Here is a 13902-nt window from a genome sequence, read left to right as displayed (position 1 = left end):
GGACGCCTTTCATCATTTTTAAAAAATTGGGTTTATACTGAAAGTGTCTCTTGAAGAGACACTTTCAACAATTTTTCACGAATTTTGAAAAGGGACATTCTACAATTCCCAAAAAATAAAATTATACTAAAGGTGTCTCTTCAAGAGACACTTTCCACAATTTTCATTATTTGTTAAAAAATTTCGCTTTATACTGAAAGTGTCTCTTGAAGAGACACTTTCCACAATTTCCATACATAGTAGAAAATTTCGAATTTATACTGAAGGTGTCTCTTCAAGAGACACCTTCCACAAAAGAAAAAAAAAATTCTATCTCTTAATTAGTATTACCTACTGTACAACCAAATGTGCAAAGTTTATCACCTGTATACATTATAATCAGTATTTTCACATTCAATCCAAAACCAATGAAAACAAGTAAACCAATAGAGAATAACAACACCTTTCCAAAATAGTAACAATACTATTTTGTGTAAAATAAGTCCAAAATAGATAGAATACTATAGAACTTACGTTAATAAAAGTTAGTTAATCCAAAATATAACAAGTAAAAACATACATCTTGAGTATCTGTCCAAAATAATCATATGCAAAATACTAATAGTATCCAAAATATAAGTCATATGTAGTAACATCCTCAATGTGTACCGCACGAAGGAGCCTTCCTCTTCCGTAATGGACGTCTATGATGTGCATGCTCCACTAGTGGCTCTATGGGGCTAACATGTAACCCTCCATGAGCTCCACGACCACGTCTCCTACCACGTCCTCGACCATGTCCTCGACCACGATTAGTCTCTTGTCCTTGTTGATCATCATTTGCTATATGAACTAACTCCTCATGAACCAAAGAAGCCTCTATCGATGGTGGTGATGATGCAACAAGTGGTACTACAGGTGGAGTGGATGGCACCTCCATAGGTGTAATAGGAGTCTCCTGAACAGGTGGCAGGCTAATGTCAGTCGATGGTGCATCTCTAAGAACAGATGTATGGCTAGTCCCTCTCGTATGAGCCCCTCGCCCTCTAGTCCGTACACCTCCTGATCGAGTAATGGGTGATATCGGCTGCTGATGAGGTGGTGGACTACTCCTCGTATGAGGCCCTCCTCCCCTAGTCCGTACACCTCCTGATCGAGTGATGGATGATATCGACTGCTGATGAGGTGGTGGACTACTCCTCGTATGAGACCCTCCCCCTCTAGTCCGTACACCTCCTGATCGAGTAATGGATGATGTCGGCTGCTGATGAGGTGGACTAATGTCAGTCGATGGTCGCACTCGGGGAACAACTGGTGTATGCCTAATCTCTCTCGTACGAGGCCCTCGTCGTGTAGGTCGTACATCTCCTGATGGAGGCTGGAGCTGTGTAGTAGCATCAACACTAAATGGAGCATCTAAGCGATCCATCTCATGTATGGCCTCTAATACAGTAGTACATAGCCTGCGAATGCGAAAATCATCTGGAGGTGCAATATCATATATCTGGTGTATGCTGGTAGTCTGTAAATCAAATAAGAGTTAAATTAAATTCTTATAAAATAAAATAAACTTTAATAAAAGATAAAACATAAAAATTACCAATAGCTCGTGGAAGGACCCAGTCCGAGTAAGAAACCGAATAGTAATGGAGCGATACCACACCATGTATGGATCATGATACCCTAATGAACCTATAGCCATCTCGCCTCTAGCAATATGCTCACGCCTAGAGCTCCAACGTCGAATGTAGTCTCCATGTCGAGTAGTCCAATCAACATCATGTCTACCTCTCAAATCACACTTGTGTAAGATTGACTCATTATCACATGGTTGAGGAATCCCTTGACGAAAACCAAACTGCCGCAATACTCGATCAGGTCTATGCCATTCAATTATGTGGAAACATATCAAAGGTGAGATAGTGCACCATATATCTTTCCCAGCAGTACAATAATCAGGAAGACCAACATTCATGTCATCAACATAAGGCTGCCATATAATCTGTACCCAAGAAACGTTAGATATAATCAATGGTATAAAATTTGTTTAGAGAAACAAGTATAAGAAATGAATCACACTTTTATCACCTGATCTGCTGTAAGTCGATCAAGATGGTGCCTATACTGAGCTAAGACGTGCATGCTAATGGAAGTAGTCCGAAACTCATCTCTCCACCTATAAAATTAAAATAACAAAGCATAGTTAAATAAATAAAAAATGTTAGAATTTAAGTTTATGCATGTATCCTCATAATAGTAAAATTTGTCGTAATTTTATAATATATACCGAATGGCCAATGGAGGTGGAGGCAGCTGGTCATCATGTGGAGCTACACGTAAACGATGAGGTGCAATAAATGGGAACCTCTCCCATACCCATAACTGGAGCAAAATCAGTGGGCCAGATATATCATGTGTATCAATATGAGAGGCTCGACACAACTGTCGATAAAGCCAGGCTAAACATGCACTACCCCAACTATACCTACCAGCAACCTCAAAATCCTCTAGAAGGGGTAAAAACATAAGATGCACCTTATCGCTAGACTTTCCTGAAAATAGAAAACCTCCAATGAGCTGTAAGATATAAGCCCTAGTATAACGCTGAATAGACTCCTCATCAGCATCTGGTGCCAAAGTAGGGAAGCTCTGACTCAACCATGTAAGATGAAGGCGCTGGCCATCTATGTCTGTATCTCCAGGAGTGAGTCCTAATAGAGAATAACATACACGCCTCCAATCTAAACATGTGCTACCAGTAACTGCATCTCCATCTACTGGTAGTCCAATCAACATGGCAATATCCTGTAGTGTAATCGTGCACTCCCCCTGAGGTAAGTGGAAGGTATGAGTCTCAGGTCGCCATCTCTCAACAAATGCAGTAATAAGATGCCAATCCAAGGAAATGAATCCTAAGCGTGCAACACCATAGAAGCCTGCCCGCTGCAACAACGGAATAATACGCTCGTCGAGGACACTGGTGCGATGGAAGATCGCCTCACGCCGTCTACAATGAAGCTCCTTAGAGTCTACACCTGTCCATGCTACAGATGACCTGTGTCTGGCCTGTCCATGTAGAACTGTCGGATCCAAAGGTCCCGGCTCCATCGTGCGGTGATACCTACATATACCAAATAACCATTAATTCTTGTTATCATTAGTATGATTACAAATTTACAGACATTACATAAAAATATCATATTATCAAAATGGATAATCTTTCATACTTTAATTGTCATGAGGAAGGGGGTTGGAGGATTGCCCTCCATCTTTTGTGGGACAATTGCGACGATTATGGCCCGCTATTTTACATAAACCACATCGAATCCTAACGCTTGGTTCCTTCAAATCCATTTCATTCCTTATCCTTGATGATCTAGGACGCCCCTTATCCCTCATTGAAGTTGGGTCAGGGTGGAGAATAGGAAAATCAGGATATGGCCAATAAGATTCATGAGGAATGGGATGAAATTCAGGAGCGTAACAACTGGCATAGGCATCCAGCCTATAGTATTTTTCAACTAATTGCCAACTATCAATCCTCATATGAGCAGAAACAGCTAGCACATGTGAGCATGGAATGCCAAATGATTGCCACTTATTACAACTACATGTACCTTCATTAAGCTTAACCACTTGTTTGTTACGTCCTTTATCCATATGAAACCCATGGAGAGCTGTAATTACTTCAAATGTTTCATGAATTCGATGGAAAATGGTGACAGTGTGTCCACTAGCTTTGGCCTCGGCTCTTCTAAATTTTTCAATTGCATATGCAGTGTACACATCTCCAACTGCCATTCTAGCACGTATCTCTGCTCTACGAGTCTCAAAGTATGACACACATCGATAAAAAGTTAATTGAACAAGTGCAGTGATAGGTAACATTCGCGCTCCCTTAAGCACCCCATTAATGCACTCAGCAATATTTGTGGTCATCCACCCATACCGATATCCTAGATCATATGCTTGAGTCCACTTTTGAGTGTCTAACTTTGAAAACCAAGCCACACTTTTTTCATCCAATCGTTTTAACTCCTCCATGTATCTCTCATACTTCCGCGGTTGATGTTGACATCCAGCTCTATACGCCAACTCTTTTAAGACCTTATTCTTAAATTTGTCATTAAAATTGCTCACTACATGCCTAAGACAGTATCGATGTTGCGCATGAGGGGGGCTCCATCCAACTAATGGATTTCTAACAGCAGCATTTATTCCTGCATGGCGATCTGAAATTAAGCATATTCCTTCTCTTTGAGTGACGTGATGCCTCAATGCAATAAGAAACCAAGACCAACTATCCTGTGATTCTTCCTCAACAATTGCAAACGCAAGGGGGAATACATGACCATTTCCATCAATTGAAGTAGCAATTAAAAGCTTCCCCATGTATTTTCCATATAGGAATGTACCATCAATTTGTATAATTGGTCTGCAATGCTTGAACCCTTCAACACTTGCCCCAAATGCCCAAAAACACGCATAAACCGCACGTTCCCAGAAATCCCTCCTAAAGGTATTGTCTTCCAAACAACCTTTGTTCCAGGATTAGTTAGCTGAAGGATGTTCATCCACTTCGGCAATGCTTGATAAGATTCATCCCAATCACCAAAAACTCTAAGCATTGCTTTTCTCTTAGCTTCCCAAATTCTCCTATAATGGACATCATATCCAAATTTATCCTTCACTATCTGGTGTAATGTAGCAATAGAGGTAGTGTGATCCCTCTGAACTACATTTTGGATCTCTCTTGCAATCAATGTAGAGTCCAATTGAGAGTGGTCTTGTGATAATTTAGGGTAAACACAAGTATGAGGACCTGCGTACTTGGTTATCTCAAACATTCCATGGCTTTTACGACGACATGCACGAAGCCTCCAATTACATCCTTCCTGCCACTTCTTACATCTCACTGCCCACAATTGTGGTTCTGATTCACAAACCACCAAATGTTGATTCCGACATATTGCATAACGTTTTACAGCATATTGCAAGTCTTCTTTACTCTCAAATCTCAATCCTTTAAACAACTCATTGGATTCATTCCACAATCCGGTACGTGGTGTGAAAGGCTCAGCAGTCATGCTATTTATTGCATCCCAATTCAATTGTTTGAACATTGGGGAAGGCATAATATGCTCACCATCATCTGAAGAAACCTTATTTGTTGGAGGTTCATCATCATAATGCATCTCATTAATTTCGTCCTCATCATAAAATTCCACATCATCATTTTCATTTGTAAATGGGATGTCAACATAATTGTTTGTCGCTCCCATGACTGACTGAGTTACTACTGCCAAATTCCCCCCCATTTCGTCATTGTGTGCTAAATTCTCATCCATTTCATCAATCTGCACTGCCGAATTCCCCTTTGCAGGTATTTCCACATCATGACCCATAATTTCTTGATCAAATGATGGACTTAACTCAGATGAATGATCCCTTGGACGTGTCTGCAAATACATTTCAATAGTATTCGACGGTGGGATTTGTGCTACAACATGAAACATTAACCTTACATCATCATCATCTTTAATTGGTAATTGTATATAGTTAATGTTCCCATTTCCAATCGACATAAGAATTGGATACCCGAAATATCATGGATAACATGGTATCAGCGCGATCAATCGACATAACATGACACAACTTATCCTCCAACTCATCATATTTGATCAAATTGTTCACTAAAACACCTTTTTTAGGAGGACAATTGTAACACACCCCATTTGGGCCATCAATTATTTCACCATCCTTGTAACACACAATTGTAAGCAAACTATCCATTCATGTACCTAAAAAGAATCAAATAAAATATATGTAAGTCTGAATCAAATTAAATTTATTTTAATGTATCATATTCAAGTTAATGTATTCATTTTATACAAAATAAATTATTTAATTTTAACAAATAAAAAGATAGTATATCCATGCTAAAAAAAAGATAGTATTTCAACATGCATCCCTACCTCCACTAAGGCAAACTTGCCCTATGATATATGATATGCACTAAAGAAATATATATCAAAAGTTAGGATATAAATACAATATTAAAAAAAAATACTTGAAATAACAAATTAATTATAACTATTTTATAATTGAAATTAAAATTTTCATTTAATTGATTAGTAAAATTATATCATAATTTTATCCATAGTGTTTTTAATATTATTAATATATTAAAATTTATCCATTTATCATCATTTATTTTATAATATATCATAATTTTAATATTAAATAGATTTTAAAATTAATCAATGTACACTTATCAAATTTATATTTTATATTATAAGTGGCTCAAAATTGAGCTTTTTTTTTGTTGTTGAGGGGATTTGAACCCCTAACAAAAGGTTCAACATGCATCCTCATCTCCACTAGGACAAAGTTGCCCTATGATATATGATATGTACTAAAGAAATATATATCAAAAGTTAGGATATAAGTACAATATTAAAAAAAACACCTTAAATAACAAATTAATTATAACTATTTATAATTAAAATTAAAATTTCATTTAATTGATTAGTAAAATATATCATAAATTTAATATTAAATAGATTTTAAATTAATCAATGTACACTTATCAAATTTATATTTTTTATTATAAATAATATCAAATTTATATTTTATATTGGTGGTTAACACTCAAAATTGAGCTTTTTTGGTGTTGTTGAGGGGATTTGAACCTCTAACAAAAGGTTAGGCATGCATCCCAACTCCACTAGGGCAAACTCGTCCTATGATATATGATATACACTAAAGAAATATATATTTAAAGTTAGAATATAAACACAATATTAAAAAGCACTTTAAATAACAAATTAATTATAACTATTTTATAATTAAAATTTTCATTTAATTGATTAGTAAAAATATATCATAATTTTAATATTAAATAGATTTTAAATCAAAATTGAGTTTTTTTTGCTATTGTTGAGAGGATTTGAACCCCCAACAAAAGGTTCAACATGCATCCCTAGCTCCACTAAGGCAAACTTACCCTATGATATATGATATGCACTAAAGAAATATATATCAAAAGTTATGATATAAATACAATATTAAAAAAAACACTTTAAATAACAAATTAATTATAACTATTTTATAATTGAAATTAAATTTTTCGTTTAATTGATTAGTAAAAATATATCATAATTTTATTCATAGTATTTTAATATTATTGATATAAAAAATTTATACATTTATCATCATTTATTTTATAATATATTGAGTACATTTATACTTTTTATATATTTTATATCGTGGTTAACGTTCAAAATTGAGCTTTTTTCGCTGTTGTTGAGGGATTTGAACCCCCAACAAAAGGTTCAACATGCATTCCCATCTCCACTAGGACAAAGTTGCCCTATGATATATGATATGTACTAAAAAATATATATCAAAAGTTAGGATATAAGTACAATATTAAAAAAAACCTTAAATAACAAATTAATTATAATTATTTTATAATTAAAATTAAAATTTTCATTTAATTGATTAGTAAAAATATATCATAATTTTAATATTAAATAGATTTTAAAATTAATCAATGTACACTTATCAAATTAAAATTTTCATTTAATTGATTAGTAAAAATATATTTTTAATTTTAACAAATAAAAAGAGAGTATATCCATGAAGAAATTTCTCCTCACCTCTCTTTCACAAGAAGAGAAACAAAGCAAAAATAAGGGAATACAGAGCTATAACAACGAGCTACTTTTACTCCAATTCCACAACAAAATTGTGATGTTTCTTTTGAAGATTGTTTGATGCACCTAACTCAAGTTACAATTACTGAATTATTCACCTCTCCAAGCAGGAGAGAAAATGAGCAAGTTTTGGTTTACAAGGATCTTCTTGGATGTTAAAGGATGACAGGAAGAAAAAAAAAATACCAAACACTAATTGAGAATGATTCATTCCTCAAGATGTTTTCAACGCCTTTATTTCCCCTCATACTTTTCAAGATCCAAACAAACCTCTAATGTGCTCCCTGAATCCTCCCACAAATTGTGCAACTAGGACTTGCAAAGAAAGAGTATAAACCAAACAACCATAACAACCAATGTAACAAGAACAGAATTGCACAACCAAAACATACACCAAAAGATGATGCCGAAAAAGGATTCTTAGACAAGGTGAAGTGGGTAGATAGAAGAATTGCTTTGTTTCTCTTCTTGCAAAACCCCCAACGAAAAAAAAAATGCTTTTGTTTTTTTGCTCTCTGTGCTTTCTGGAGCTGTTCTAGGGGTCTCTTTGCTTTTGTGCATTGAATTTAAATTTCACAAACCCTAAATCCACGATTTTTGAGCCAGGCTGAAAAACGCAACCTTTCCCTGCAAATCATTATCAGATTACCAAATAGTTTTTTTATATAAAAAAAAAAAATTGGATCAAATATTGTATCCGAGCTGGCGGAAAAAAAAATGGAAACAAAATTCTCAATTTTCCCACACTTTCTTGGCAACCAAACAGAATCACAACAAGTTGAACCACAAAAAAATGAAAACTTTCTCCATAATTTTTAGTCTACTCGGTTTCATTGTAAAAAAAAAATGAAAACTTTATTTTTTTCAACTTTCCCATACTTTCTTGGCAACCAAACAGAATCACAACAAGTCGAACCACAAAAATAAAAAAAAAATGAAAACTTTCTCCATAATTTTTAGTCTACTCTGTTTCATTGTAAAAAAAAAAACAAAAACTTTATTTTTTTTCAACTTTCCCACACTTTCTCGGTGACCAAACACAACCACACCACCAAATATAACCATAAAACTTACAAAAAAAAAACCGAGGGCAATGGTCTCTCAGATCTCCACTTCAGTTCCTTCTTATTGGCGTTGAGGTAAGGATCTTCCCTCCCTAATCGGCGGTAAGGATCTCCCCTCCCTAATCGGCGTGCGGGAAAATGAGTTTGGGGCAGAGGACAAAATGATTTTTGAAGTAGAGAAGAAAAGAAGAAAACGGGCTGAGGAAATGGGTTATCCGACGTGTCATCCTACCTGTTAAAAAGTGCCGTAGAATTGGAATTATTTTCCAATCTACGGTATTTTAAAAATTACTTTTTCTAATTGCCGTATATTTATCAAGATCCCAGCAAAGGAGAGAGTGAAATCATGCTACCACAAAGATTTTATGATTGATGAAGACGGCCAATGGTTGCGACAGGGGTGGAAGGGACGGATTATTTTTGCTATCACTTCTTGGAAACCTGCTTCCTAAATTGATGATATGGGTTCTCGTCATCCTAGAAATTGAGCCTTTTGTTCAATATCAAGAAGCTCAGTAGCTGGTTGCTGCTTATCTTCTTTGGTTCTGTCCGGGCAGTTTGTATACATGAAATGAAAATAAAAGAAGAATGAAATGAGAGAGATGAGAGAGAGAAAATCCAAGAGTGAATGTGAAGTATAGTATAGAATGGAATTTATATTGCAATTAAATGCATAGATGTCAACTTTAATAGTAGAAAAGGAAAAACAAAGTCATTGATCAAATCTCCGTTGTGTGAAACCAGAAAAATAATAATAATAGGGAGAAAAAAAATGAAAACAAAATACAAATGATTTACCGTCAATCCTAAGCCTACGTATAGAAGACAGAGAAAAGAAAAAATTTTCTTTATTATTGAAATAAATTATAAAATCTCTTCTTATATTTTTCCTAATTAAAAGGAAGTTTCGTATAGAAAATTAAGTGTATAATTATTAAAGATGCTTTTTTTCACAAAGGAAAATGATGTAATTGAAAACACACTTACAAGAATATCTTCTATTAAAACTATCAATTAACTTTCTAGATTTAATTCAAAATAAACGTAACATCAATAATACCAGATTTAATTCAAAATACACCTAACATCAATAATAAATAAATATAATAAAAATATTTATTATATTTATAAACTAATCGAGATCACAAATACCATATTTAACTGAAATGAAAGGAAAATAACTTAACAAAATTTGATCTAATGGATGTTCAAAGTGGTTTATGTAAAATATGATTTTCTTTGAAACTTTGTGAATGACATTTAAAACACTCAAATAGAAAACGGAGATGAGACATCAATTTCATTTTCATTTTCATTTATTAGTATATTTAAATTGTTTTAAAAATGGAATAAGAATTAAAAATTGATTGATATGAAATCAATTCTTATTCTATTTATTTATTTATTATTATTATTATGATTCACTTTCATTCATATTTATTAATTTTATTGATTTTTTAAAACCTCTGTGAATGGTATGGAGAACTAAAATTCAAGTATATTTTTGAAAAGATATATTTAGTATAATTTTAAAATTTTAATATATGATTGATATATTTTTCTCATCACACGTTTTAAATTTATTTTTTAAAATTTCCGTAGATGGAAAAAACACACAATATATTCCTATGACTTAGAATTGGAGAAGCAATTCCCGCAGAATTACTTGAATGTAACTTCGAAATTTCAATTAGAGCCGTGGAAGGCGTAGACAAATTCCCAAGTCTATCCGCGTGTGGAAATGTCTCTTTTTGCTTTCTCTCAAAACTTATATCAATATTTCGGGCAGGTACGTCTGATGAGTTTAATAAGAGGAAATACAGAACAGGACAAAATCTGTTGACAGCGGGCATTTGGGCGGCCAGGATTTTCTCCTGCTCCGCCTCATCCTGAATTGCCAGAATCTTCTCTTTCTTTGGTGCGTCTGTCGCTGGTCCTCCATAATTTACAACTCATCGCCTCCTGTCTCAGACCTCATAGCACGTACCACTTGTCGTCTCTCTCGATTCCAGGTTTTCCTTTTTCCGTTTATTTTTCTTTCTGTTTGATTGTATATGTATTCTCGTAATATATTCTTTTGCGTCAAGATTTCATGTTTGTTTACTCTAATGTTCTTGGTTTGGCGTAATTTTAGGGTTTGTTTTTTTGCTTGTTTAATATTAGTTTGCTTAATGAAAACTGAAAAGTTTGGGATGTTTTTTTGTTTGTTTGAGAGGGAACCGTTAATTGGAAATTTGCTGTTTTAGGGTTCAGGTATTGTTGTTGTGACTTTTGGAACGTAGATGGTCATGGATCGATCTTTGAGTCGATTATACGGGTCGATCAATGGAATCAAGTTCAGTGAAGACTCTGTTTCAATTTTATCTGATCAGAATCTTAGTAATGGACCGGGATCGGAGGTGCCGATTGGTTGTGTAGATATTCCACCATTCCCACCTGATCCAGGCTCTAGCAATAAAGCCATGTGGTCGAGTGTGCGCAGGGAGGAAGATCCTCATGAGGACTGTGATTTTAGTGATGTAGTTCTTAAGTACATAAACGAGATGCTTATGGAGGAAAAAATAGAAGAAAAAACTTGCATGTTTCAGGAGTCTTCAGCACTTCAAACCACTGAGAAATCATTCTATGATGTTATTGGGGAGAAGTATCCTCCTCCAATTGATCACCGTTTGATGAAATCCTCACCTTATGTGGAGGAAAATCAAGAAAACTCATCTGAAAATAGTAGTGGGAAATGCAGTAGTTATAGTAGTATCACTAGTTCTACTAGTGATGGTAACTTGGTGGAACATGTGTGGAATGGTGATCTTGGAGAGTGTAAGTCAGCTCATAGTGCTTCCCAGTCCACTTCTCAGTCTTCTTTCAATTCTTCAAATGGTGCCAGTAATATTGCAAATGGTTATGTGGATTCTCCGATGAGTACCCTGAGGATTCCGGACATATTTAGTGACAATGAAGCTGCTTCACTGTTCAGGAAGGGGGTTGAGGAAGCTAGTAAATTCCTTCCAAATAGTACTGGCTTGTTTGTTGATTTGGTGACAGAGAATAGTAGGGGGTTAGTGAAGCAAGATCCTAAGGATGTGGTTGTTAAGATGGAGAAGAAACACGGAAATGAGTACTTTACAGGTGTGTCGAGGGGAAAGAAGAATCCTTATCCAGAGGATTTGGATTCAGAGGAAGAGAGGAATAGCAAGCAGTCAGCGGTTTATAATGAAATGACTGTGACATCAGAAATGTTTGATCTGGTCTTGCTATGTAATGAAGGGAAAGGTGAAGCTGCTCTTCGTGAGTCTTTTCAAAATGAAGCAAACAAAACTGTGCAGCAGGATGGTCAATCAAAAGGATCCAATACTGGAAAATCCCGTGGTAGGAAGAAAGGTGGCAGCAAGGACTTGGTGGACTTGACAACTCTACTGACTCTTTGCGCTCAAGCAGTTGCTGCTGATGATTGGAGGACAGCAAACGAGCAACTAAAGCAGATCAGACAGCATGCTTCTCCTACGGGTGATGGAAGGCAAAGAATGGCTCACTATTTTGCCAATGGTCTTGAGGCACGCATGGCTGGCTCTGGAACTCGGATTTATAAAGCAGTCATTACTAAGCCAACATCAGCTGCTATTGTCTTGAAAGCTTACCATCTACTTCTTGCTGTGTGCCCGTTTAAGAAGCTTCCTAATTTCTTCTCAAATAAGACAATTACAAAAGTGGCAGAGAGAGCAGCAAGGCTCCACATTGTTGATTTTGGTATTCTCTATGGTTTCCAATGGCCTTCTCTCATACAACGTCTCGCTTCTAGGCCTGGTGGACCTCCCAAGCTTCGGATTACTGGAATTGATTTTCCACAACCAGGCTTCCGACCGGCAGAAAGGGTTGAGGAGACAGGACATCGGTTAGCAAATTATGCAAGGAGTTTCAATGTTCCATTTGAGTTCAATGCCATAGCGCAGAAGTGGGAAACAATTCAAGTTGAGGATCTTAAAATTGACAGTGATGAGCTGCTTGTTGTAAACTGTAATTGTAGATTTAGAAACCTACTTGATGAAACTGTAGTTGTGGAGAGTCCTAGGAATATTGTTCTGAATCTGATCAGGAAGATGAATCCTGATATTTTCATACAGGGAATTGTGAATGGGGGCTATGGTGCTCCCTTCTTTCTGTCACGATTCCGAGAGGCTCTCTTTCACTTTTCTGCCTTGTTTGATATACTTGAGGCTACTGTGCCTCGTCAGACTTTGGAGAGGACGCTGATTGAGAAAGAGATATTTGGTTGGGATGCAATGAACGTCATCGCATGTGAGGGCTCAGAAAGGATTGAGAGGCCAGAGACATACAGGCAGTGGCAAATTCGTAACCTGAGGGCTGGGTTTAGGCAGCTCCCTTTGGACCAGGAGATTTTTAATATTGCAAAAGAGAAGGTCAAATTATGGTATCACAAAGACTTTGCGGTTGACCAAGATGGCCAGTGGTTGCTACAAGGATGGAAGGGGCGCATTATTTTTGCAATCTCTTCTTGGAAGGCTGTTCAGTAAATGCATGTTCTTTATCGCTTATGAATGGTCAAGATCATGGAATTCCCATCACAGACAAATTCCAGCCTTTGGTTCTGCTTATTTCACAGATTAAACGGGAGCTGAATTTAGTTGATACCTTCTTGTAATTATGCTATGAAATGTGGTTTCAAATGGAGTCAGCAATGACAACAATTAGTTTTTCGAAGAAAGAGATGACAGATTGCAAAATATAATGTAGGAGAAGATATTTCATGTATCTCAAGACAACGGTCTCTACTTTGTGAATCACTGAACGAATAACTCATGACATTCTAGGGTATGGTAAGCTTTGACATACACATGTTTATAACAAGTGATTTAATTCTGTCGTACAGTTTGTATACATGTAAGTGATACTTCAAGGATTATTTAGAAAAGCTGATTCTTTTTTGGTTATGGCTTTACTATTGCTGTTAATTCTTGGGTGCTTGTGGGCTTCATGTCCTTGTGCGATTGATTATCTTGGTTCATTTCATATGGCTTCTAGTGAGGACTGTTTCTCATTGTTCTATGATAAGACAGGTTTTCATGCTTGATGCTGAAAAGATGTATGTCATGTGGTGTTATTTGTTCTGATTGGAACCTGCGCGT

At 35.8% G+C, this 13902-nt stretch overlaps 2 protein-coding genes across 3 annotated transcripts; one reads left to right on the top strand and one right to left on the bottom strand.

Moving 5' to 3' along the window:
• Positions 1-582: 582 nt before the first annotated feature.
• LOC117928466 (serine/threonine-protein phosphatase 7 long form homolog) lies at positions 583-3087 on the bottom strand. Its single transcript, XM_034848344.1, has 4 exons — positions 2267-3087; positions 2068-2155; positions 1580-1981; positions 583-1501 (listed from the first exon to the last, which is right to left on the bottom strand). Exons 1-4 carry the CDS (start codon positions 3085-3087, stop codon positions 638-640), a joined length of 2175 nt encoding a protein of 724 aa, XP_034704235.1. The 3' UTR covers positions 583-637.
• A 7490-nt stretch (positions 3088-10577) lies between these two features.
• Positions 10578-13715, top strand: LOC117928843 (scarecrow-like protein 14). Of its 2 annotated transcripts, none has more exons than XM_034848891.1 (2): positions 10578-10773; positions 11015-13715. In XM_034848891.1, the coding sequence occupies exon 2, from the start codon at positions 11044-11046 to the stop codon at positions 13288-13290; it is 2247 nt and encodes a 748-aa protein (XP_034704782.1). In that variant the 5' UTR covers positions 10578-10773; positions 11015-11043; the 3' UTR covers positions 13291-13715. The 2 variants fall into 2 exon arrangements, with proteins under 2 accessions (XP_034704782.1, XP_034704781.1); XM_034848890.1 differs by having other exon boundaries at positions 11008-13715.
• Positions 13716-13902: the final 187 nt, after the last annotated feature.

The sequence above is a fragment of the Vitis riparia genome, chromosome 13, assembly GCF_004353265.1.
Source record: "Vitis riparia cultivar Riparia Gloire de Montpellier isolate 1030 chromosome 13, EGFV_Vit.rip_1.0, whole genome shotgun sequence".
Taxonomy (NCBI): domain Eukaryota; kingdom Viridiplantae; phylum Streptophyta; class Magnoliopsida; order Vitales; family Vitaceae; genus Vitis; species Vitis riparia.
The sequence above is the reverse complement of the archived record's forward strand: the minus strand, read 5'-3'. Positions and strand labels throughout refer to the sequence as shown.